We start from the raw sequence: 26,996 nt of genomic DNA, 5'->3' as shown, positions 1-26,996 counted from the left end.
CCTTCTTTTCTTCTTTTCTTTTTCTGTATGAATGAGAGACAAACAAAACAAGTTCAAATGGATGAAAATGTGTGCCTCATGGGCCCGCCTATGTCGTGCTAGTCGTTGACGGCTCTTTCAGTCAGGAGTGTGTACGTGTGTGTGTGTAACGGACTCCTACGCGCGAGTGTTATTTGGCTCGTGGTGGCATGGTTTCGGATGGTCGCTAGCCTTCTCAGCGGGTCATATTGCTCCAGTTACCGCGCATTACACGTCTCGCGAGCGTGCTCGGACGTTTCCGGGTTTCTGTGTCGAGGGGCGGCCGGCGAGTTCGTGCAAGAGATTAATCTTCCCACGGCTCAGGTCCTCGCGCGTATAGCGCTATCGAGACGAAGTGACGCGGCCCGCCCCTAGACTAAACTTTGATGAAACGGATGCGTCATGACTCACAAGGTATAATAGTGCAACGTCTTGTCGAAGAGACCATTGCCCACGCCCATACACTCACGGAAGCCGTACTGCTTGAAGATGTATAAGGTGAATGAACATATATGAACAGATGGATGAACATATATGTTCCTGTCGTACCAAGTTATTGCCTAAGAGGGTGCGGCAAATTACACAGCGTTTCTTGCTCAAGTTCTGTTCATCGCACATAGATGTTGTTTGTCACTTGTTGGGTATGTTCCTGCGTAGCGAAAAGGACAGATAGCTCTGTGTAAGATTGTGTCCCGCGTTGTCTTTGTATATGTTCTCTGTCCCGAGGACTTTGGTTTCCAGCATGTTATGCGACCTTTTTTTTTTTTTTTTTTTGTCCCCATCGCAAAGCGCCTTGGCTCCTTCACTAACCGCAAGCCGTTCAACGCTTTCTTGTGGTGGTTTAGAAAACGTAAGCGAGCACATGTATAGCATAGAGTCGTGCGCATGTGGTATAGTATACTTAATCTCCCATCACTGACCACTATACGGCATCGCCCTGCAGAGGAGCGCGTCTCTCGACGCGTGACGCAAAGGCAAGACGTTACCTAACCAGCGCTCGATGAAAGACGCTGCTCCGTGCAAGAACGCGGGCGCGCCATACCGCGCACGACCGCGTGCTATAGCGTCGCGACCGCGCTCGCGTGTGGTCCCTGCGCCGCTTCCGTAAAAGCCGGCCGCAGCCGCGGACCAGAAAAGGCCGGCGAGAGGTCGTTACATGTCGTCGCCCGCATCCCGATGACACAACGGCACGCCACTGTCCTTCCTGCCCCATGCGCAGGCGCCGCAATCCGGTCAAGCGGGAGGCAAGGAGCAGCTTCCTCGGACACCGTCCCAAAGGAGCCGGAGGAGGTGCACGGAGAGGAAGAGAGCGACCCAGGAGAGAGAGTGTCGTCGGGCGGCCGGCTTTGCCAAGCCGAAGCGCCATGGGCCACCATGCCGCGGGGGTCACAGGTGAGTGAGACGGTTTTTATCTCGTGCCGCTCGATTCTCCCCGGGGGACGGAAGGAAGGCGCCCGCGACGACCTTGTATAGGAAGAAGCGTCCGCTTCCTGGATCGCCGCGAACAGAGGAAGTATAGCAGCTCGCTGTTGTGCCAGTTAGGTCTGCTCGCCCTCTCGCGGGCACGGCGCTTTCTCCTATTGAAGACGGCGTAGGAACAAAGGAGAACCCGCCCGCGGAGAGACGCTTTCGCACTACCTGCTGAGCAGGGACATCGCTTCCACCCTCCCAACCGACCCCCTCGCATTCGCGCCTGCCCGTGGACATTCTTGGGTGACCACGGGAGACGTGGGGCACAGGCGACAGGGCAGATACAGGTGTGGGTGACGCAGTGCGCGCCCGTGCGTTCCGTAGCAAATAGAAGAGCGGCGCTCTCCCATCCTATATGAAACTACGAAACGACCGTGGCGGTGTTTGTATTAAGGTCCCGGGCTTTTGTTGACGCTTACTTGACCTGTTCGGTCGGGGCCAGTGGCCAAGTGGATGTCGTTATATGAGCCTGCCCTTCCTACACACCACTTCTCGTGTGTGTTTTGTTAATTTCTTCTTGTTATCTCTTGGTATAGACAGGAATCTCTGAAGCTCGTCGTTGAAAAACGATCTGCTGCTTGCGAACGCCGTTTGGAATAAGTGATCGTGTATGTATACACGCGTGCTCAGATACATTTACCTCAAAGGGAGACGCCAAAGAAAGAAACCATAATGGCGGCAGTATATGCGATTTCAGTGATGGTCTCCCCCTCTACCCGCGGTCTTATATAAAGAAGACAAATAAGTACTGTTGACTGCAAATATTTAAATTAGGTGCTGCATTTGGGTGAGAAAGAATTCCCTGTCTTACTCACCTTTTGGCATTCGCAACCAATGAGAAAAGGAACCACATTGAACTTTGCTTATATCACTAATGAGAATGCAAAGCGTGTCCCACAAAAACTGTCAGGATTACAAGTTCTGTATCAGACACCCGCCTTCATCAACTAGGGCGCTTACCCTACCGATCTAAGATCAAAGTGTAGTACTCTCCCGTCTGATAAGAGTGCTGGAATTGCAGCTCTCTTATTTGTGTTCTTTTTTTTTTTTGTGCATCCTTTTCACCTTCTTCGAGGACCGCTTCTTTACCTTCTTCCTATTCACTGCAGAGTAGCTAACATGTAGGCGAATATGTGCCGGCTAAGCACACTGATAAAAAAGAAAGAAAAAGAAAAAACAACTCTCGTGTCTTCAGCTGCATTTTAGACACAACTCGGGAAGAAGCGCGCGACTTTTCCGGCCTCCACTGTAAATGCATCGTGGCGAGAGCAGTTCGAATTCATAGACGAACCTCTGCGAAACCCTGCTACGGGTTTCCAGGGGCAAGACTGGCACCTGAGCGGTTCTCGAGTCGGTGGGATACTGCAGCAGCTATACACTGCGCTGCAACAACGCGACTCTGCCCGCTACGGCACAGCGCTCTCTCGATCGTTATATGCTAGACATACGTCGGCATATTCATACGAAGCAACAACCAGGAAGGCACGCCGCGTGGTGCTGCCATCGAAAAAAAAGACCGTCGCGCGGTCCACCCCGAATACTGCGAAACAGTGGCAGCAGCGTCCCTGTCAACCCGCCCCTCCGAAACGGTGACAGGTGTCAGCCGCCGCCGAAAGCGTACGAGAGAAAGCGGGCGGCGGCCCCGTTACGATCAGGTTCGACAGTTCCCCACAGAGGAAGCGCATGAGGCTATAGACCATGCCTCGCCCAGCGTCCTCGCATCGACACAGAGCTCCGCCGCTTGGCGCGCCGTGTATAGTACGTCTTCGTCGAGACGGGTGCTAAAACCAAACAATAGCACTCTGTTCATATATAGAGAAGCTGCCGGTCTCGCCCCTCTTTGTGCCGCGCAGACTCATTTGGCGCCGAAAGCGGCAGCGGGCGCGCTAACGAATTGAGGAGACGGTTGTTTTAGGCTTGTTCTCCCGGGCGATGCGAGTTGCAGCGACCTCGTTCGCCGCAACGACGCTCAACCTGTGCTCGTCGCGCACTGCTGTCACGTCACAGACCTCCTTGACGAACGCTTGGCACGTTCGTTCTACGCGGAGCTGTCTACTGAACGTTACCCTCCTCTAACGTGTTTGCTTTGCAGAAGGCCGCGACTAACTAAGTTCAGGATCGCTGGTATTGGTTAATTGCCGAAGTTTGATTAATTGCATGCGCTTGCGCGCACGATGCCCGTTGCTTTGTTTTAATATCGTGCACACCGACGGGTAGGTAGGATGCATAAAAGTCGGCTATCCCAATACACAGTTGATAAATACACGCGCACATGTCACAAACACACAAACATACTAAGTAAAAATAAACAAAATAAAAACAAACGAAACTAGGAAAAGCGACCCATATGTATCCGCATTAAGTAAGAGTTCGTGTACAGCGTACAAAAAAAAAAGTGCTACAAGACGTATAACAAACGAATGTCATTTTTTTTTCAAGTAGTCCAGGCGTCAAACAGTCAATTCACATAGAGTTCCTGTACAGGCTGTCAAGGCACATTTCTGTTTGGCAGGGCGTGACCATGGACCAAGTGCTTTCGTAATGGAAAGCTCACGTCTGTCCAAGTGGCTTAACTTATCTCGGAAATGGACTCGTTGTTGGTCATACTATGGGCAATCTGTGAGCAAGTGTCCCACAGAAGCGTCCGAGGTGACACAGTACAATAGGTGCAGTTGGAGGCATGTGAGCCCACGTTCAGTCGTAAACGGTGCAGGAGGGTATCTAATGTACAGTCAGTATTTATGTGCACAGGAAATCGTAGCGTAAAGTCGACTCGCTAAAACGATAATGACTCTGTTTGCTCGTCAAACCACATATCTTTAGACAGCGTCCCAATTTCCTGTCTTGAATTTCTCGCCGGACCTTCAACGCCAGAATATGTCAGCGTGTCGTCACGTATTTCCATACATTATTCGATCTGGGCCGTTTTGGGGACAGAGGTTCTCCGAACTTAACTGCCAAGTTGAGACCTTGGGCCTTTTAGAATGCAACGTAGCCCTTGTTCGGGGATAAATAATTAACTAATAGATGCGAACAGAAGCAGTCAAAATCCGTGACGTCGAGGCGAGCTTTTGCGGGGACGACCAGGCGATGTCGCCATCGGTCTTCCCTTTTCGCGTTATCTTCTGGCTCACCAAGCCTCCTTTCCCGGAAAATATTAAACTTTTCTTTCGTACTTCAGGAGCCTTATCTGCTGATACAGCCTAACCTAATCAACCGCTTAATGTCGCTTAAGGATTAATGATTCCCGCTCAAACTGTAGTCAGTGTACAGTATCAGTTGCACCAAGACCAACCACCGCTGCATGCGCGCGAGGCAGAAGACAGCTGCTGATGCGCACGCAAATGTGTGCTGCCTGTGTCCAGCATGCAGCGCTCACAGCGACGACAGCACACGCAAGCCGACGACACGGCTGTCGACTGCCTTCGAATCGCGCGCGGACACCATTGCTTCTTTTCTTCTTTTTTTCGCTTTGATTTCCTCGTGCATCCGTGGAGTGATCCGTGACACACCAGCACATATATAGCGTACACTTGCGACCTGAGCAGCGTGCGGCTCAAAGCCAGCTCAAGCGGTCGGCACGGAACGCTATCGCGCGCGAGGCTTGGGACCCGTTGCGTTAATGAAGTCGGCGAAGGCGTATAACTGCTTTGGGACGAGCCACGAGACCGAACGAAGCCTTCGGAACACGATCCATCATGTCGCCCGCTGATGTCATTTTAGCGCGACGAATCCGCGGCGGTATATATGTCGGTCGTCGCTCCGGGATGTAACAATGTGCCCGCTTTGTTCTGCGTATACGCAGAAGGCAAGAGCCAGGACTCGGCAACGTGCCGACTGAATTTAGCGCCGTTTAACAATGCGATAGAAAGGCTGTGAGATATACGATGGTGAGACAGTGAAATGTGACAGCGTATGTGAGGAACCGGAAAAAAAATATGGGCCAGCCAGAATCAGAGAGTTCAGGTGCAAGCTCATTGCTGTCAAGTTGCGCTTGCGTTTACAGTCCATCCACTTGACGATGACTGCGATGATGGCCTCAAACCATGGCACACACCCAAGAGGAGCCGACCAGAAATTGAGTGGTGCACGCAAAGAAAAAGCATTAACGGAATAGATATTTAAAGCTCAAGAAGTTAAACGAAGATCTGAAAAATAAGGAGTGGGATTGAATGCTCCCTCTCCGCACTTCTTCTATATACTTCATCATCGTGTGCTTCTTTAAAATTTTATCATGTATTTTTATTTCTTATTTTATACTTTTATTTATTTTATTCGCAGACTAAGGCAACGAATGCATTGCCGGTTACAGTGATAGCTCAGAGGCTGTAATGTTTTGCTGCTGAGTGCGAGGTCAAGGGTACAGGCAGTGGCAGCTACATTCCGATAACATGGAATGAATAAGAATGAATGAATGAACATGGAACTTTCGGCGCACGTTAAAGGAACCACAAAGCGATCATTATCTGTGCGGAGCCCTCCACTGTACATGACGCCTCTCGCATCTTATAAGTGTTGCATTAGATGTCAAACCCCAATATAATTGTACAGGAACCGTCGGCGATGATTGTAAATACAAGTGAACAGCCCATCGCTTTCAGAAAGCTATTTACTTTATTAAAGGAATGACGGGCTTGACGGCGTATATTTGCTGCAGTGGTGATATTTAAGCAGCGTTAAGTAGCGTGTTAAATAAATAAATAAATAAATAAATAAATAAATAAATAAATAAATAAATAAATAAATAATCTAAAACTGATGGATGAGCTAGAGGTACGATATGCTAGCTGGAATAAATAAGTACATATTCCCTGCTAAATAAAGAGAATGAAAGGTAAAGAGAGAGAGAGAGAGAGAGAGAGAGAGAAAGGAGAGAAGAAGACAAAGCGAAGCACATTATACTGGCGCTTCGAGGATACCGCGATCTAGGTGGTATTCACGGAGGTATTATTTGGGCTCCCGCTTTGTATTCGTCTTTCCGGGTATAAATCTCGCATATAACACGAGCTTACTGGTTTTCTTCTTTCCTGATATTGCCACATCAGCTTTGCTTCTTGCATTGTATTCAAGCGCCAAAGGCATTAGGCGCTAAAATATTTTATGGTCGCATAGTACGCTCGTCAAATTATTTTCTTTCCTTTTTGCAGCACCTAGATTGCTTACAGCCGCCAGTTTTTGCGGGCACATTTAGGAGCTGCCAGATTATTTCATTTAAGATTGACCAGAAATACAGAACGAGACGAAGATAACGAAAGCGACAGTCGTTGCAAATCTAAGCCGAGCTCCACAAAACCTCACGGTACTAATTAGAAAATTACATTGTGTCATTATTCCATACTGAAACTGCAGGCGACAGGCAGCACTGCGAGGCTACAGTAGCTTCGAAGAAACAAAACCGTGATAACCGACACCTGTGACGTTAGGGGCCAAAACGGGCAGAAAACGTAACAATTATTAAGCAACGAAAGAAACTGGCATTTTGTTTGCGCTTAAAAAAGAGAGCGGAAACAGGTTCCCTTCTTTCATTCCTTATTTCTTTAAACTGGATAGCCTCGAACTGCGAAGGTATACATGCTTCCATCTAGAGGCATACTTTTTGTGTATAGGGTTGAACTATAGGCACAAAGCGATTTTATACGAAGCGATTGTCGGGAAAAGATGACGCATGATTGCTATATAAGATCGCATGACTGCCTGATGAAACTTTATTAATTTTTTTTGCTTCTTTATTTTCTCCTCTTAGGCCTCGTGCTCCTGTTCTTGGTGCTAACCAACTGTCCTGCTGCCGAAGGGGAAGTATGTGACTCCCGTTTTTTTCTTTCTTTTTTTTTTCACTATACCGGGCATCCCACATAAGTTGAGCCACACTTTAAAGATATGCAGATGCAACTCAACTGGACTGAACCATGGTGATGTTGTCTGCCGTCGCATGCAGATACTCAGATTATTTTTTGCATTCCGCCAATTACATAATTAGCCTTAATTATTTAATCAACTTCTCAACTATTGCAACTAGATTAAAAGGGTCAAAGATAAAATTGTAGAGCATCATGAGAAAATCCCGATACAGCTTTCTGTTGCTCAATACGTGCTACGTTAAAGTGTTTTTCCAAGCATGAGAGAAGCGTGCGAATACACGCAAAGTGTCTCGAGCAGCCAGTCGCGTGGCAATATTTTGTGTATTCGCGGGCTTCTCTCACGCTCGGAAAAACACTTTTATGTAGCACGTATTGAGCAACAAAAAGCCGTGTCGAGAGTTTTTAATGCTGCTCTACAATTTTCTCATTGACACTTTACATCTCATTATATTATTTGAGATCAATTAAGAATAATTCTGTAATTATGCGGAATGCAAAAAATAATCTGAGTGGCGGCGTTACGCGACGGCAAACAACATTGCCTTGGTTCTGTCCAGCTACGTGTATTTGCACAATTTTAAGTCTTGGTGCATGATAGTTGGGACACCCTATATATTCCAGTTGTACTTGGAAAAGTGTAAATCGCCTACAAAGCATATGTTGCTCACGCTGTCATCACGCCATCCAAAAAACCCCGAAAGAATGTTCGATTGCTGCAAAGATCTAGCTGTTCTGCATAGATAGATAAACGAGATAGGGGTAAAACGAAGAAAAATTAACGACCGTTATCGTGCACCTTCAGAAAGTTATCCACGCAACAAAATATACGGGTTGAGCGGAGGTGTTTTTTTTTTATACATTTCTTTAATGTAAACGAAGATAGCGATAGGAGTCATAGCTGCTTTGTGATGAGCTTACTAATAGTTACTCAATTTGCATAAACGGGGTAGGCGGACCTACCATAATCGAAACGTTGGCCAGCTTTTCTGAGGCGCTTCATCCCTATTTATGTAACTTCTATACCGCAGCGTGCTACTTCATCTGTCAGCCCCTTCTTGATTTTGGACTTTGTACTTAATATTTCATGATAATGCATTAAATGCCATTTTTATAACCTACCTGAACGTATATACTTTTCTTCTCTCTCTCTCTCTCTCAGCCGAAGACGGGCGCGCTTCGAGAAGACCGTGCCACGACTAGTCAGACGGCCACCGATGGGAACGCGACGCAGTCGTCCCTCGTGCCGCCCCGAGCGGGCAGGCGCGTCATCGTGTACATGGGAAACCGGCCGTGGTTCTCCAGCATGTACGGAGCGGCCGACGCCAGCCGGACCGAGTACCACGTGCCTTCCTCCGAGGCCAAGCCGTCGACGGCGATAGTCAGAAGGAGCGACGCTCCCTCACTTTCGTCCAAGGAAAGTGGCCAGACCGGCGTCGCCCCCGGCCCCGCCGCCAGCGACAAGGCGAACAAGCTCAGCCGCGCCACTCTCCTGGCCTCGGAGACCACGAGCAACGAGGCCAGCACAGAAGCCGAGAACGACAGGCCCGACCTCGTCGGCGAGCTGGACGTGAACAAGCATCCGCCTCCGCCCCTGCCGCCGTTCAACGGCCCCAAGATCGAGTTCCGCACGACGACCGTGCACCACACGTCGCTGCCCAGAAACGACGACGTAAGCGGCGCCGGCGACGCTTTCCAGCAGGAGCGGAGAGAAGGCGATGCTGACGTCCCCGCGGCGGCGGTCGTCGGAGCTAATCGTCGCGCGGCCTTGCAGGAATCGACCGCCGGCAGGTCTTCTTCTGCGCAGCTGAGTGCAGCCAGACAGGAGGAACTCGCGGACCGCAACTTGAATTCGAGGTACTTCACGTTTGGTCCTGGCAGCGCTACGGCCGGCGGGGGCTCCAGAAGTAACAGTGCCTTCGGGACGACCGGAAGTGACGACGGCGAGTCGTCGCGCGACGACGATCCTGCACCGTTTAACGGAGGCGGCGACCGCTTCAACCAGCAACGCCCGACGTTCGGCGGAGGTCAGGACAACCGGAGACCATCTTTGCCACCGCTTCCACCTCCGCCGCCGCCACCGCCGCCGCCTGCGCCTCCGGCACCTACTGCATCTCCGCCGACCGCGCCGACTTTCGGAACCACCCGCTTCCACTTGTCGTTCCCATCGGGGCCCGCGATCTTCGGCAACAACAGCCTCGCCAACAGGGGCGACTTCCAGTTTGAGACGTCTCACGATCAGGACTCCTCGTCCGCTCAGAGAGATGGCGACGGCAGATCCGGTTTCACCAGCGCCGAACAGAGAACGACACCTCCGGTGAGAAGCCAAGCGTTGCGGCAGTTCCCGACGCTTCCTGCATCACGCGCACCTACTTCAGTGACTCCCCCTCCGCCGCGGAGAACTGCTAGCGCAGAACGGACTTTCCAGACGTTCGCAAACCAAAGGCAAGCGCCTTCGGTGGCTGACGCTGGCGCCCCTAACGCGCCTTCTTCGGCAGGCCAAACGCTTCGCTTCAACTTCAGGGACTCCAACGGTCAAGCGAGGACGAACCCACCACCGCCACCTCCCAGGCCGGTTCAGACACCAGTGACGAACTCCTTTGTCACTTACTTTACTAATTCGGATTCGAGGCAGCCGCAGAAGTCTGCACCACTAACGGACACTCGGGACAGGCAACAGAGTGAGCCGCGGCTGAACTTCCGCAGCGGTAGCTTCCAGACGACGCCACCGCGTCCCCCGCCCCAAAGGCCAACATCGACATCATTTTTCCAGGGACCGCAGGCCCCACAGATACCACGGTCATCCTTGAGGAACAACTTGGATGACAACAATGGCAGGTCGCGCGATTTCTCGGCACCTAACGCTAGAAGTCAGGTGACTTTCCGCCCAAACGTCTTTCCAGTAGACCCACCATCGAACACTTTCGCCTCAAACCAGAGGACGCAGAATGGATTCACTTCCAGTCCAAGGTCGCAAGAAGACTTTTCTTCCAGTCCACGAACCCAGAATTCATTTTCGCCAGCGAACACCCTGCCGCGGGGTTCTTCGACTCCGAGGAACCAGAACTCCTTTTCGCCAGCAAACACACTGCCACGAGGAAATTTCCAAACTAGCCAGTCCCCCCGAAGTAATTTTCAAACACCCAGGCCCTCGAACAACTTCCAGGCAAACCAAAGGTCTCAAAACGATTTCTCCTCCAATTCGAGGCAACCGGACAGTTTCGATGGCAATGCGAGGAGCCAGAACAACGCTCAGGGAAACTCAAGAGTTCAGGATACCAGATTCCAGAGCTTCGGTAACAGCCAGAGCAACTTCCAGTCAAACGACAGGCGACCGTCATCTTTTACAAGCAACCAGCCGAGTTCACAGACACCGGCACAGCGCTCCCAAGGCGGTTTCGCAGTTAACCAGAGGCCGTCCGACTCGTTCCAAGGAAACCAGAGAGACAGGAACGCGTTCCCAAGCAGCCCGCCAAGACCACAGAACAACTTCGCGGGAGTAGACCAGTCGCCACGCGACAGAGTTCAGACAAGCCAGCGCCTGCAGGAGGCTCCCCGTGGAAGACAGCAGAACAGCTTCCAGAATGCTCCTTCACCGCGACCGCAGGCACCAGTGTCCTCCCCTCCAGCCGTGAGGAACCCAACACCGCAGAACAATAACAACGCGAATCCTCAGGACAACTTGGAGCCGTTTCGCAATGACTTTCAGATCGCGCTGAGACAACGAGCGTTTTCAGCAACGACGGCATCGCCCGTGGACGGCAACGACGGTGTACAAAGGCCAACGACCACGCAGAACTTCCAGTCGTCGTCGCAGTCGGGCAACGCGGCGACAAGGAGAAAGACCAACAGGGTCGTCTTCATTCCCGGAAACTTTGGTGTGACTCCCACGCGAAGGCCCGACCCGTACCGGTCTAAACTTCCGGGACTCGCCGGTTCCGACTATCCGACGTACAGCGAGATTCCCTTCACGAACTTCAAGTGCTCCGAGCAGAGTACTTCAGGGATGTTCGCCGACGTCGAGGCTGGTTGCCAGGTGGGTGTGTGCAGTGGGCTGCTGTGTTTTATAAATATATAGGGCGGAAGAATTTCGCGCGTGCCAGATTTCGTCAGACTCAACGACTTCCTTACCAAGGCTGAAAAGAAATGTAATGCGATGTAGCAACGGTTTAGCATGGAGCCACCGACTCCACGATTACACTGTGGCAAACACATCTTTCCACAAAAGCTGCTATCATAGGGCTTATGTCCAACGTTCTGGTCAAAAATGGCGTCCCACCGAGCACAGCGCTGCTACTGTCAAGATCAGTATCCTAGGCAGTGCTTTTTTGCTCGTGTGTGGGTGCTATTCGTACAAGTGAAGCATAGCCATCAGCCATATCACGTTGAACACACCGGTTCTCGGCTGATCACCGAAGCTAAACAGCATTGGAACTGTGCTCAGTCAGTGCTTAGAAGACAGAACCGTCTGATAAAGCTAAGAGCTGACGAAAAAATGCAAATAAAAGAAAGCGACATGATCGAGTTAATGCAGGCTCCCCTCTCCAGAACTTACGCCCCGATGCGGCAGAGCCAAACAGAAAGGATGCTTTGTCCACTAATTAGACCAGACAGCACATCTCTAATCTACGGTTTTGCCCACTGTCTTGGTTGGTAATTGTCTTAAAAGTAATAACTGCCTTTGTTGTTGTGAATCATCAGCTTGCCCAATCAACCATCCTGCTAAGTCTTGTTTCGCCTTTCATGTTTCGAAAAAGTGAAACCTCTGCCGAACATTTAGCGGAAGGCAAGCGGGGCTATTTTCTCGAAAGGTTGTTTACGCATACAAAGCCTTGAAAGTCACGCGATTCGAGGTGTAAGTGAGACAGACGTTTACGTTCTCGTCAATTTCTTCTTTTCTTTCTGCAACTTGCAGGTCTTCCACTCGTGCGACAACAACGACCGACAGAAGAGCTTCCTCTGCCCCAACGGCACCATCTTCAAGCAGGAGCTCTTCACCTGCGACTGGTGGTACAACGTGGATTGCGATTCGTCTTCCAAGTTCTTCCATCTCAACGCAGAAATGTACACCACCACTCCGAGGCCCCAGCCACGGAACAGTCAGGACGACGTCGGCAGCCGATCCGACTCCGGTCGGAGCCGGTCCTTCTAGCTTTAACCATTGCCATTGTCATTTTGTATTCACCTTCATTTGCAAAACAGAGAGAGGGAGTGAAGAAAAAAATCGGGGGGGGGGGGGGGTAGGTCGGGAATACTTCTTGAGCAGGCTGATGCCTTCCCGAAGCCACGAAACATAGCCAAGGCGCACGCAACTAAGCACACATAGTATACGCGTATGTGTAAAAGATCTACACACTTCATCGCCCCATGGACAGGTAACTGTCTCGCACTTGCCAGAGCGGACTTGGAAGAGCCTTCACGCGGCCCAATCATAAGCGCTTTGGCGACCGATGACTAAGAGTTTGCGATTAGTAGTTGTGCAATATCCGATTGAGTTCTTCCTGCACATTGTCTAAGCAGGCTACGCCAAGACACTTACTCGTCTTACGTATATATGTGCCGCGAAAGAAGTCGAGGCTGGGGGAGGAAATTAGAGACGCGAATAGAGAGATCTCGTTGGAATGAAGGGGGCTTGTGCCAGCGCAGTACCAATAGTTTCTACGGAACACTCGTGGTAACCAAGTCCGATTGCCAGTGCTTGCTTACAGGCTACAGACAAAAGTAAAGAGAAAACGATACTGCTGACTATGTACAAATATGTACAAATAACTAAGCGGAAACCTTAAGTCATGACGGGTTCGTAGGCATCGTTCGTAAATGCAAATTAGACCACAACGGTGTGCTCCGTTTACTGACCGTGGCGGTTGTACATCAATCAAAAACTGAAGAAATAAAACGAAGGACACCGACCAACATAGAAGTGCTAAAAAATGAAAAAAAAAATTTAAAAGACGTTTCGGCTTCGCTACGGAAGCCTTGTTCACAATGGGTCGGTGTCCTTCGTTTTATTTCTTCAATGCTTCATCCCGACCAGACGGGCTTCCGTCGAACCCTCGATTTCATCAATCAAAAACGAACGTTTATAGTCTTGGACAAAAGTCTACGTGCCACAGAAGCTACAAAGATCACAAAGCCTCAATTTCTTCTGGACCAAGGAGCGTGGTGTCAAAATGAGAATGTCTGCGCCTTTTTGCGTGCGACAGCTGACACTGGCGCCGACCAATGTGTTTCACTCAGCGTGTCCAAGCTTAGCAGAAAGTGTTTCATTTTTTGAAGCTTATATGTTCGCACACTTTTGACCTAGCGAGTTACGACGGTGCCTTTCCCGGGGTAGCACAGGGTTCACATGCATTGAACAGCTTATGCACTGTAACAAACGACATCATGGCAAAACAATATTATTTAAAGGAGACCATATCGGCGTATATGGCGGTACCACAATGTAATGCGTTACATATGAAGCAAGTGCACAACAAACATGCTACGTTTTTTTTTGTTTTTTTTTTCACTTCAATATTATTGCAGCTGATCAACGACTGTGCACTCTGGTCCGAAATGTCATGGGAACGTCAGAACACGCACTTACAAAACAAAATAGATAAATAGGGAAACTCACGTCGGCATGTCGCACTTGATACGAAAATCTGTAAAGCGAGCAACTCCTTGGAACTTCAATAAATATTTGTCGTTTTGTTTGATCGTTGAAATTTGAATTTCTGATGGATGGAGATGCATGCGAAGATGCCGCCACGTGTAAACGGCAAAGAAATGAAAGAAGAAGAAAAAAGAACCCAATTGTGAGGAAGCAACACTCGCCGGCACGGCCTGCTGTCGTACGGTTATTGGTTAAACCTTATTTTTGCAGTGAACGAAATAAGTACACAGCCCGAGAGGAAATGCGTCATCGAGGTACGTATACACTATACTGTGACAGTGAATAAAAAGAGAACGACCGCCACTGGAGGGGGGGGGGGGGGGGGGGGAGGCGAAGACGATGAAAAACGACTCGACCTGGCTCGAGCACTCTTTTACAAGTTCCCTCTTTCAGATAGTTGCCACGTAGATAGTGCTTTATCGACGTAACATTACAAGCCCTCTGCTTCCTTTGAGAGCCCCGTCAAGCGCGAATACAAGCCCCATCAAACGCGTTTCCGGCGCATTTTTGGGACGGTGTACTACGATGTTGACGGGCGGAATCAGCCATCATCTTGGGTCCAAGCCAGCAGGCGACGTGTAAATGTCACGCTGACAACTGCGTAGAAGTGGACATCGCACGACAGGAGGCACCGTTTCTCTCAGCGAAATAGCTAAGCAGCTAAAAAAGTACTCTGCGCGCATCGAGGCTCTCTAAAGCTACACTGATTCAGTCTTTTCTCCAGCACACAAATTTAGAAGATTTCAAACCTCCCTGCCTTCCCCCCACCCCACCTCTCTCTCTCTCTCTCTCTCTCTCTCTCTCTCTCTCTCTCTCTCTCTCTCTCTCTCTCTCTCTCAAAGATTTCAAAGATTTCATTTTCAAAAGATTGCATGAGACATTACAAACAGTTTACATATGCTGTAGGAGGTCCCATGGTTCAAAAACCGTAGGCGGGACCGCATGCCTCGACTTGAAATGATCCTCTACTCGAAACCTTCCAGGAACATACATAAACTCTTCCAGCTCTTTCTCGACTAGACGGATGGATGGATGATCACGAGCAGTGCCTCTGAGATGGGGTTCGTGGCTGATACATCAAGATAGTTACTGTTACTTTTTTTCTGCGCTTATAATCGGCCCCAAAGGGGCAGTTTATTTTTAGCTCGGGGTGGGTGCTCCTTGGTCGGGAGCTTCTATGTAAATACATGAGAAATCGTTTTCTCAGCAACAACAGCACCAAATTTGATGAGGTTTAAACCTCATCTTAGCTTTCTCTTTTAAATGTAACAACTGTTACATTTAAAAGAAAAAAAGTTAGGATTTAGTTAATTTTCTAGAAATCTAACTTTTCATTTAGGCCGTCAAGCTTTAAAATAAAAATTGATCAAAAATTGTAAAATTAAAAAATAAACAATTTGATGATAACAAACTATCAACTTTGAAAATCTGTAACTAAAAAATGATAGAAAAAATGATATCACATTTCTGTAAATTTCATCTAATAATGCACCCAAAGCGGACAGAATTTACGCGTGATGCACCCCTCTGAATTATATACCAATAATTTGTGAGTACCACTTTTGCAAAAATCTCGTAAACACCGTAATAAATTCACGTAAGCTGTACATTCATAAATAAATGTTTTCCGTTTTAGGTGCTGTCAACAGTTGCAGTTCATAGAACTGGGATATGTGTTTTTGATGCAGAGTCACTGATTTGTAAACTTCGTGTTTGTACTTTTATAAGCTTACCAAATTTTCGGCAATTCTTGCCGAAAAAATGTGATGTTCTAAATAAAAGTTCTGCTTGGTATAGAGTTACTAGAATTTGACTTACTCTCTCAAGTGCAACAAACCTGAATCACTTACTGTCCAGCAGTTGTCTAATAAGAGTGTTTCTGCGTGTTACATGTATTCGAACAGAGCAGTTGGCGTTGGCCAAGAGCTAAAGTTCCATCATTGGCTGCATCGCTGCGCTGCTGAGAACGTGGTCGCGAGGTCGATCCCTACCGTGGCAGTAGCACTCCGATAGGGGCGGAATGCAAAACGCTCTTGTATATACCGTGCATTGGGAGCACGTTAAGAAAGCTAGTGTCGTTCAACGTTAATTCGGAGTCCACCGTTACGGGCTGCCTCTTAATCCCATCGTGGTTTGGGCAAGTATGACCCCAAAATTGAATTTACTTCACTGATTTTGCGTTATATCAGCTATTACGTGATCCTGCAGCCGTTTTATATCTATTCTCCACTGAAGATTCATCGGCTTTTCCTTTGTTATCGTTGAAGCACAAGGCATTTGGCAAGGCCACTGACACGTCTCGGACTACGTCTTCGTTTACTTCTGGGTGTAGTACATGCAGCATGGTAACAAAGTGTGACCTTCGGTTTCTGCCCCATTTCTACGCGCTACGCGTGCATGCATACTTTCATCGGCAAATTTTCTCCTTTGGCAGCGTGTTCTCAGACAACCGGATCTGGCTTCGAATAGTAACTCACTTCCGCGACTGCTCTTTGAATGAACGCAAAAAAATTTTTTTCACTTTTGATTCCATTTTTTGCGGTTTGATATGGTTCATCCCTGGCTTCTTACCCATCGAGCCTATTCAGCAAGTTGTTCCTGTCTCTCTAACTTACGTTTATAATTAATCCCCTCTTCCTTATCACTGTCTATGCTGTTAACGTAATACTTTCTATAGTAACTTCCCTAGCTTTTTTTTTTCTCCGCTATGAGTCACAATTTTTTTCTATATAGATATACACAAGAACCTCTCACCCATATACATTTTCTTTTTTGTTCCTCAGTCGTTTTTCGAAGCACATTTGAAACACTTTGAAGGACGCCCAGCCCACGAGTCCCTGCTGTTTCTCTGTGTGCATCAGCCCTTTGGTTGACCTCTAGCCCACTTTGAACTTTTATGCATATAACACCGCGTTAACACACGTATATCCAGGAACCATTAGATCCATTCAACGGGCCTCGCACTATACCTCCTCACATTTGTTGTGCCCCCATATGGCGCTCCGTATTTCAATATGACCGCGTTTCCCCCCCTTTCCTTTCTCCTTGAGTAAGTCTTCATGTTTTCTACTTAACTTTCATGGGTATACAACGTATTTGCATTCTTCAACCTTCGGTACTTCGTTTCTGTTCATCGTGACCGTCTGGTCAAAGGCGTATATATGTTTAAGCACCATAAGCCCCCAATTTCATATCACTGAACCCAAGTCCTAGAGTCTCGTCTTCCTCTCCGCAAATATCTGTAGGAAGCTGGATATATTCCGTCTATATAGGCAAACAAAACAATGACGTCGTCTGTTATTAGGGAGCCTTGGTGCAAGTGCTTGCGCTTCGCATTTAGGAACGCTGTTGTTAATTAGTTACTGTATACGCGACGCCTTCGGCTGCAGAAGACAAAGCGCTTCAATAAGCACATTTATATTGGATAAAAAAGAAAGAAATCCGCGCGCGCGCGCGCGCGCGCGCGCGTGTGTGTGTGTGTGCGTGCGTGCGTGCGTGCGTGCGTGCGTGCGTGCGCGTGCGTGTGTGAGCGTGCGTGCGTGCGTGCGTGCGTGTGTGTGTGTGTGTGTGTGTGTGTGTGTGTGTGTGTGTGTGTGTGTGTGTGTGTGTGTGTGTGTGCGTGCGTGCGTGCGCGCGCGCGTGTGTGTGTGTGTGTGTGTGTGTGTGTTTGTGTGTGCGTGCGTGGTCGATACCAAATGTAAATGCAACGCAACTTGTGCCGGAGCTAAGTTACATTGAAGCTTAATAATGAATGATTACAATAATATAAAAGTTACCTTGCACATATATCATTCGAATAGACAACAACTTATATGCGCGACTGTTTTCTAGTGATCCATTATATATATATTGCCTCACAACCAGCTTTTTTACATCGGCTCTATGCGTTGGAGGCCAGCTAGGAGTTCGTACGGTTGCGGCAGTGAAAGGTGACTCTGTGATGCTGCAACGCAGCCTGCGTGGGGGCCGTCACTAATAATTTGAATGTTACGTTGCGTGTGTACCTCAGCGGGATACAAAACTGCACTGCGCGTTTTATAGCGAAGCTGTTTATGGCTAGGGTTACGTGAAATTTTCATGAGTGCGAGCAAATACTACAGTAAACTGTCAGTTGTACGAACGTCGGTTTATCGAATATTTCAGAATAACGAACTTTTTAAAAATCCCCGGCAGTTTTCTTATAGATTCTATGCAAAAATGTTTCACTTAAACGAATTTCGGAACAGTGAATATTTCAGATTAACGAACTCGCTCAGAGGACCAAGGCTTATTTTTACGATCACTACAACGAAGTTTCGCACCCTGCACTGCAGGCGCAACCGACGCAACCTCCCTCATCAAACCGCCGCTCCAGCGGCAATGTAACGTCGCTGGCGCTACAGCGCCCCTGTGTGCGTATCGAATACCTGCCGCCTAACTGCACGGCTGTGCTTCAACCGCTCGACCTGGGCATCATTCAAAACTTGAAGGTGGAGTACCGACGGCGGCTGGTTCAGCGGATTTTGATTAATCTGAGGGTTGGCAGCAATGCCCTCATCGACGTCAGGCAGGCGGCCGAGATGGTGACAGCCTCCTGGTGGTCAGTAACTCTGGCTACCATTAGAAACTGCTGGCAGAAATCTGGCCTTTCCCCCCTGAGCAATGAATGCGAGCCTGAGGAACAGCGCGATGAGATAATAAGACTCCGCGATGTGGACAGAGATCTGTCATCAGCTGGAGGTCGATAGCAATACCTCGTTTGAAGACTATGCACAATGTGACAGTGCACTGATTACCTGTGCTGGACAGACGAATCTAGAGATTGTTTCCAGTGTTCGTCCTGAAGAATAAGAAGAGTGCGACGAAGAAGAGGCAACTGCCGAGCCAGTTTCAAGCCCTATAACTCTAGCTGAGGTTGTAGGGTACATTGGAAAGTTGAGAGGCTTTGTGTCTCAACCGCAAGCTGTGCCAGAAGAAGTGTACAAAAACAATGACTCTTTGGACAGTTTTGTTACTTCCTGTGCTTTAAAAGTACAAGTCCAGAAGAAGATTACAGATTTTTTTTAATTGAGAAAGGCAGCATTATAACTGTTATGAATCTTGTACTTGTTGATATGTACAAATTCCATTTCACATATTTCTAACACTATGGATGCCATGTCTTTTGCTCCATGAAATGCACTTCAAACTTTTGACTCTGTACGCCATGGCTTATGTTGGTGTAGTGAATATTCACTTTAGTGAACTTTCAGTTAAGTAAACTATTGCCTTCGACCCCTTGAAATTCACTCAAGTGAGAGTTCACTGTATCATCATCAGCAATGGCTCATGCCCCTTTAAGGCTGTTTATGGCCAGGATTCCGTGAAATGTCCTTGTGCGCGAGCAAAAACTATCATCATCATCAATGATGACGTAGACCAAGTAGGAGTTTTCCACGACGCCGCCAGGAAACTCAACCTCCCGGTTCCGTCGTGGGAGACGCCCACTCCATGAGAGCCCGAAGCTCTCGTGGCCTGCAGGACCTGAATAAAGTTGATTTCCTTCCTCCTTCCTTTACGACCGCAGCCATGCAAGCTGATGGCATTTGACCCAATGAAACAGCGATATCCTATTAACATCCAGATGGGCATGATCTATTTGTCCACGTCTCGACATAACATCTAAAGGATGATCTACTAACATGTATTTTGCAAATATGAAGTAGCCGATGTCTTATTGACGTTCATTCTACTTTAGGCTCTTTATGGACATTACATACTGACGTCGTATAGAGACGTACGCAATACGCGATATCGGTTGGCTGTACTTTAAGTTTTTTTTTTAAGATTTAGTATGCCGTATAGGTTGGTCGGTGTAATCAAAGTTTTGTACTTCTTATGCGACATGAACATTGGAAACATTAAATTCCCATAGCTTTATTGCGTATGAAATGCCGTTCACATTGAATGAGGTATACGTAAATATCGCAGAAGTAAAATATGGTACCATAGGCTCAGATTAGGCATTGAAGGCTTGTCGAAAATTTTCAGAGAATTTTGTTCCGTAACGTGGTAGACCGTGGCTGTGGCGTTGTGTTGCTCATCACACGGCGTGTAATGTATGCTGTAACAGCGTCAGAAAAATACTTCTTTCGCGCCACTAATGACAGCAAAGTGATCTGGATGGGACTTTATCCACGGTATGTATCTGTAGAGTCGTTTGGATAAATCTAGATAAGTATAGAATGTGTGCAATGTTTAAAACATCACGTTCGGTTGACATCTATGGAACATAAGTGGTTATCTGGAGGGTACTTTGATATCCGGAAAGCCTTTTAGCTCATCTTGAAAGCATTTGATAGATTATATATGTGTACCTCACGATACATTGTTAGCTATAATAAAACACGTGGATGCAGAATCCGTTTTAAGGAAGGGTGTAGCCACGGCATACAGAGGCTGCACAACGCGTTCGGTAGTAAATAAGGAGGTTGGAGCGCGCATCCAAGTGGAACGCTCGGTACGCCAGGGTTGCCCTCTGTCGCCATTGCTTTTTTTCCATGTACATTGAATATTTTTGTCTGAGCATAATGAACAGCACCACCATACGAGGATTTCCTCTCCATGCAGCGGAAGTATGTCTGCTTGCATGTGCAGACGACATAGCACTATTTTATGCTGATCATGAAAACATTATTAATACTGTAAACGCTGTCAAAGATTTCTCTGGGGTTAGTGACAGCGCAATCAACTGGGGAGAGTGCTTGGGATTTTGGCATGAATACTGACCAACGACCCCAAGCATTTTCTGCAATATATGGTGGGATATGACTCCAGCGTCCTATTTGGGAGTGGCGTTGGAAAATTATAAAGATAGTGAGCCCTTGTGGCAGCGGAAAGTCGTCGAAGTGCGCGAAAAGGCTGACAACTTAAGCGCGTTTACTGGCCAATTTTTGCGAGAGCAACGATATGTGATTTGTTTTCAATAGGAAAACTATGATATATAATGCAAGTAATTCATTGTTCACGTGTGAATGCGCGAAAGTTGCATAGAGTTTTCACCATTTTCATTTGGGGATCTATGTGAGAGCGTAGACGGCGAACCAACTTACTTCGTCGCGTGGGCTACGGTGGATTGAGTTTGTCGCACGTCTACAAACAACAGCTAGTTAACACATTCATGTTTTTTTTTTTAGTGATGTATCAGGCCCGTTTCTGCGGACTGTTTGTCAAGTCAGACTGGTATGAGCGTTGTCGAATTTAGTAGACGCGTCGGAAGGTATGCCAGGAGGCCTCGGTGGGTACATAAAAGAGGTCTACCTGTATTGTATTTTCCTGGAGGTTCGTTTTTCATTGTGCTACCTTTGCAGTATGTGGCAATATATATATATATATATATATATATATATATATATATATATATATATATATATATATATATATATATATATATATATATATATATATATATATATATATATATATATATATATATAGAGAGAGAGAGAGAGAGAGAGAGAGAGAGAGAGAGAGAGAGAGAGAGAAATCTACGTGATACCGTCTTACCGGTTCCTATGTATAGATTACACTCCTGTGCCGGACCATGGGCAATTGTTCTTAAAGGGAAGCTGAAAGGTTTTCCAGAAAAAATGAGTGAACATGTGTACATAATGGTTTTCAACCCTCCGAATTCGAATATCGTATCGAAATTGAGCGAAAGAAAGCGCAAATATATTTTATTTCGACGAAAAGTGCAGCAGCGGACACGCCCAGCTCGCGCGTCTCGTTTCCGCCTGTGATTGGTCGGGCGCCTCGTGACGTCAACTCTAGTGACCGACCGCTGCCGCTACACATGAAGCGCGGTGCCAGGTAGTTTGTTGCTGTAATGGAAAATTAAGAGGTAATGGAAAATTTAGAGAGACTGCGTTTTTCTGAGGAGTTCGGCGTTACTCCCTACATGTACGAGCCGATTGCGAAGAGCCGGCCTCTCGAAGAAGCAAACGATGCATGTGCGAGCAGTGCTTTCGACGCGAACGAAAGCGAAGTCTTGGGATCTCCTCGTGTTGGAAATGCTCTTTGGTGAGTATGTATTTTTGCAAAGCGATCTAGTGATCTCGCCGATCTTTCGCCGATCTAGTGAGCTCGTTTCCCGTCAAACAACTGTAGTGTTGTGTTCCTGCATGCCTCCTTGTGGAACGTAAGCGGGGACGCGATCGTCGGCATTTGTGCGCTGTCCAAAGCTGTCGGCAATCTACAACGACAGTTTAAACGCGTGAGAAGCTTCCCGGTTCATGCAGTACGTGTAGTGACCTTCATCTGTGCGCCATCCGCACACTACTCGTAACCGAAATCGTAAAGGCGTGCAGGAATGCAGGGTCGATCGAAGCAGATTACGATGACACGCACGCAGAAACAAGCACGGTCAGGCACGGTCGCGCAGGCTGCGAAGGAACAAAACACTAGAGTTGACGTCACAACACCTCGGTTTCCGGTCTCCGCTCGCATCGTCAGCGTCAGCAGCAGCGCGCAGCATTCGACGGGGGGCGGAGCTACAGCGCAATTTTAACCGACGATTACGTCGCTCCTAATTGAAAAAAAAAAAACCCAAAATTTTACCTACATGGTTTATAAGGTTCCCGCATCCGTATATGAGCGTCTTATTGAATTCGACCGACTCTTCAGCTTCCCTTTAAGACGACTTAAAGTATGAATGTACCAGGAGGGGTTACAACATTTTCCTTCAAATTGCGTACAAGTATGTTTGATGTGAAGACTTATCTGGAGGAAAAGGGATTTGTTGTACTTTGGGGGACTCACTGTTTCACTTGTCGGAAGCCATAAGCGATCGAGCATGTATTTCAAGATTGTTGTCAAACATTTTTCTTTTGGTATGTCTTACAACGTACTCTCTCTCTCTCTCAATATATATATATATATATATATATATATATATATATATATATATATATATATATATATATATATATATATATATATATATATATATATATATATATATATAGAGAGAGAGAGAGAGAGAGAGAGAGTACGTTGAGAGTACGTTGTAAGACATCCCAAAAGAAGAATGTTTGACAACAATCTTGAAATACATGCTCGATCGCTTATGGCTTCCGACAAGTGAAACAGTGAGTCCCCCAAAGTACAACAAACCCCTCTTCCTCCAGATAAGTCTTCACATCAAACGTACTTGTACGCAATTTGAAGGAAAATGTTTTAACCCCTCCTGGTACATTCATACTTTAAGTCGTCTTAAGAACAATATATATATATATATATATATATATATATATATATATATATATATATATATTGGTGCTGAAAAAGCGAACTTCAAGCAATGTAGTGAAATTTCTCTAGTAATCTTTGTGGGTGTTCTGCAAATACATATATTACATATGTATATACATACATATACAGTGAACGTTTCGGTCATTTATTATGTGCCTATTCCAGGCACTTAGAACAAACTGACACTAGAAACGCTTTTCTTTTTCAAAAAAAGTCAGTGCCCTTCCACTCTGTAAAGAAGGATGACGAGCGAAGCTGTGTATGTGGGCTCGTTAATGGCTAACTACACCTCCGCCGCGGGTCGGCCCGGTATTGCACTATCTTCGGGATCGGCCCACGTACGGGGAGCGCTTAACGCCTGCGTCACCGCTGGCGCGGGTGGGCCCGGTATTGCACTAACTTCGGGAATGGCCCACGTATGGGGACTGCTTAACGCCTGCGACACATCCGCCGCGAATGGGCCCGGTATTGCACTATCTTCGGGATCGGCCCACGTATGGGGAGTGCTTAACGCCTGCGTCACCGCTGGCGCGGGTGGGCCCGGTATTTCACTTTCTTCGGGATCGGCCCAAGTATGGGGAGTGCTTAACGCCTGCGTCACCTCCGCCGCGGGTGGGCCCGCTATTGCACTATCTTCGTGAGCGGCCCACGCACGGGGAGTTCTTAACGCCTGCGTCACCCATGATTTCAGTAGGCGGGTTCCACTGCCAAGCAAGACGCTCTCTCCACTCGCCCCGTCTAGCCTACGCAAGCGAAATTACTTCCCTGCGTTCTCCCATACCGGACCTCGAGGATCGCGTGACGCCTACGTCACAGGACCCGCCTTCATTTTTTTTGCTCGCTTTTTGTTTCGTCGCTACGCACTTCCGCCGACGGCGTCGCGCGCGAGCTGTTGTCCCGTTCGCGCAGCGCACGTTTTTGCGCGCTGTGCACAAGGAAACATGACTAGAGGTATAATTCAGTGCTACACGAATACTGTGGCAGAATAAGCTGATAACAGAACGTGATCACGCGCTGGAACACGGTAGAAAATGGCATAGTTTCGGTACCTGCGCACGTGACCGTGAGACCGTGGGCACAAGCAGACGAAGCGGAAGTACATCTCTGTTGCTTCTGCGCGAAGCAAAACAAGAAACACGAAGACATTCCATTTTCGTGTTTTATTATTTCTCTAAACACCAATTCGTCAATTCTAGCAACAGATCGCACAGATAACAGATGTTGTCTTGAATAATTTTCGATGTCACGTGTCACCACGAGCAACGTCACACTGCGGACACGATTATGTAGGCGCAGGGGCACGATTATGTCACCGTGCGGCTTGGAGCGCGGCGGCGTAGTGATGTAATACTCTGCAGACACGATTGTTATCGCGCAATGTATGCTATGCGCTTGTCAGCTCAACATGGCCAGACCTGGTGAGGGGCCATTTAAAGCTTCGCTATAAGATAACTCGGCAAGTAAAGGGTTAAAGGGACACTAAAGGTTAATATTAAGTCAACGTGATTGTTGAAATACCATCCCAGAAACCTCGAAAAGCTTGTTTCGTGCGAAGAAGAGACTTATTTTAAGAGAAAATGTGTTCTGAAGCTTCCGCGTACCTCTAGCGCAGTTCAAGTCACCCGCCCTCCGATCGAGGAGTGTTGACGTCATGGTCTTATAGTGATGTTGCGCCGCCGGTGAGTAAAACGGCTCCCGCAGACAGCGCTACGGCTTTTCTGCACAAAACGCAAACGCGCGGCCAGAAACAAAGCCAAGACAGAGCCGACAGAAGCGCGAAAGCGGAACTATGGTGGCTAGCGGAAGGGAAAGCGCGCGACGATAAGCTGGTTCTTTATTTTATGACGCCAACTTCGACGCTCGTTGCAATGGACGACCCTGACAACGACACAATGGCTCGCGATGCTGGGCTCGAGTTCAGCTATTTAAGCACTGATGAACGTGACCTGTTGCTGAGGGCTCGCGCTGCCGGCGTCGTTGCGTACTACAACGACGGCAGCCTGCTTTGAAAGGCACTCCACGCGACTTCAGTAAGTCGGCGTTCAACTCGTAATCCTCTGGACGAAAGTGCAGCAAGCACACTACGCGATTTTTCGGCTCTTTGCCAGCGCGCTGTGGCAGAGGTACGGCACTTAACCACTTCGAACGGAGAGGTTCACTCGTTGGCACACAGTGATAAATAACGTTGGATTCGCCGCTGCAACTGCCCTTGGCCAAGTTCCACGGACCGTCCGCGCATCCCACGACATCACATGGACGTGGCATTCTCGCTGCTTATTTCAAATGCAAGTTTCGCGAGCCAGCAGGACCACCGCAGCACGACGCGATAAAGAAACAACTGAAACTCCGAAGCGCGCGCGGCGCAAAGTCGAGCGCGCAGAGTCGAGCGAAAACGAAACCTTTCGATCACCCATACTACTGAAGGTTAACGTCAAATTGTTATTTTTTTCTTAGAATCGAGCAGAAGTAGACAAGTAGCATTTTATTCCGTCTTATAACCTAATGAAATGATGTTTTTAATACGAGTAGTTGAGTACTAGTGACATGAATTATGACGAGGAGTGCCTTCGTCATCGGGCTAGTACTGGAATGTCGCTGGGGGGTCTCAAATCGCGTCATGCATTTACTTCAATTTCTCGGTTACTAAAGCTCTGTTCGCGATTACATTGACGCCTTAGACGTTCAAGAGCATTGCTTTATCACTTTAACTTGACTTTCTGGTAAACTTTAGTGTCTCTTTATAGATGTATGAACTCAAAGCAAATAACTCTAGCTGCAACGTAGAACAATATTGGCCTTGTATGACAATCTCAGACTACAATATATTTTGTGCTTTCACACCTGCTTACTTATAAAAGTGGACAAAATACATGCGTCTTTGGTATAACACAGCACTAATAATGCTTAACGAAACGAATTAAAATTAAGCGGCAACCTTAAAAAAAGCCGAGGTGAACCTTCACTAATTCAAGAGCAGGTAGATTCACGCTCAGACGGCTCATGAAACAGTATGCTGTGCCAAGAATCTTAGTCGAACAAGGGTGATGACCATCACGTACAGTGCCTCGGGGAAATGCACGCAGCAGTGTGAGAATACCTGTTTTGTTTTTGCTCATGCCACATTAACTGAATAATCGCAATTAAATCATTAATCGAAGAATTGGAGAGTTAGAATTACCTAACTCAAGGCACTACTGGTAAGAAAGTCACCTCCAGCGCTTGTGTAATGGTACCGCAGTGCTACAGTTGACCTTCCAAGGAGGGACCAAGCCCTTCCGGAGAAAATGTAGAGGAGGGGGGCTGCCCCCCCCCCCCCCGCCTATCCTAAAGGGACTGACAACAGGCGAGAGTGTGTAGTTAGACGTAGATGGAAATGAAATGGCCATAATTTACAGTGAAATAATCCAGCACGCTATTCGCGATTTCAGCTGGGACTATAATTTTAGATTGGTAAAGAAAGTCTCAAAAACCGATAAGTGGCGAGACCTGGCAGTGAAATTCTGGTACTTCGGATGTATTCTATGAAATTGCTGTACATAAAACTATCTGCCCGATCGCTTGCAATTCGTGCATATTCATAACGGAGATGCCACTTTAGCACCTGTTGCATCGCGGGTCCCCCAGGGCAGTGTACTGGGCCTATAATGAGCTTCTATTTTTGGAGTTATGTTTACTGCCCATCGACCTATTTAAAACGTGACTTGGGGATGAAGTTAGAACTGATGGCTCCG

At 47.6% G+C, this 26,996-nt stretch overlaps 1 protein-coding gene across 1 annotated transcript in view; it reads left to right on the top strand.

Annotated features, from left to right (window-relative positions):
• The window catches only part of LOC142585681 (uncharacterized), a 31,833-nt gene extending 18,613 nt beyond the window's left edge, over positions 1-13,220 (top strand). Inside the window, exons 2-5 of the mRNA XM_075696628.1 lie at positions 1,238-1,410; positions 7,232-7,284; positions 8,506-11,379; positions 12,259-13,220. Of these exons, the coding sequence (XP_075552743.1) occupies positions 1,383-1,410; positions 7,232-7,284; positions 8,506-11,379; positions 12,259-12,495 (3,192 nt within the window). The 5' untranslated portion in view covers positions 1,238-1,382 and the 3' untranslated portion in view covers positions 12,496-13,220. The remainder of the gene's footprint in view (positions 1-1,237; positions 1,411-7,231; positions 7,285-8,505; positions 11,380-12,258) is intronic.
• Positions 13,221-26,996: the final 13,776 nt, after the last annotated feature.

Source organism: Dermacentor variabilis, chromosome 6 (assembly GCF_050947875.1).
Source record: "Dermacentor variabilis isolate Ectoservices chromosome 6, ASM5094787v1, whole genome shotgun sequence".
Lineage (NCBI taxonomy): Eukaryota > Metazoa > Arthropoda > Arachnida > Ixodida > Ixodidae > Dermacentor > Dermacentor variabilis.
This window is presented reverse-complemented; position numbering and strand designations above follow the sequence as displayed.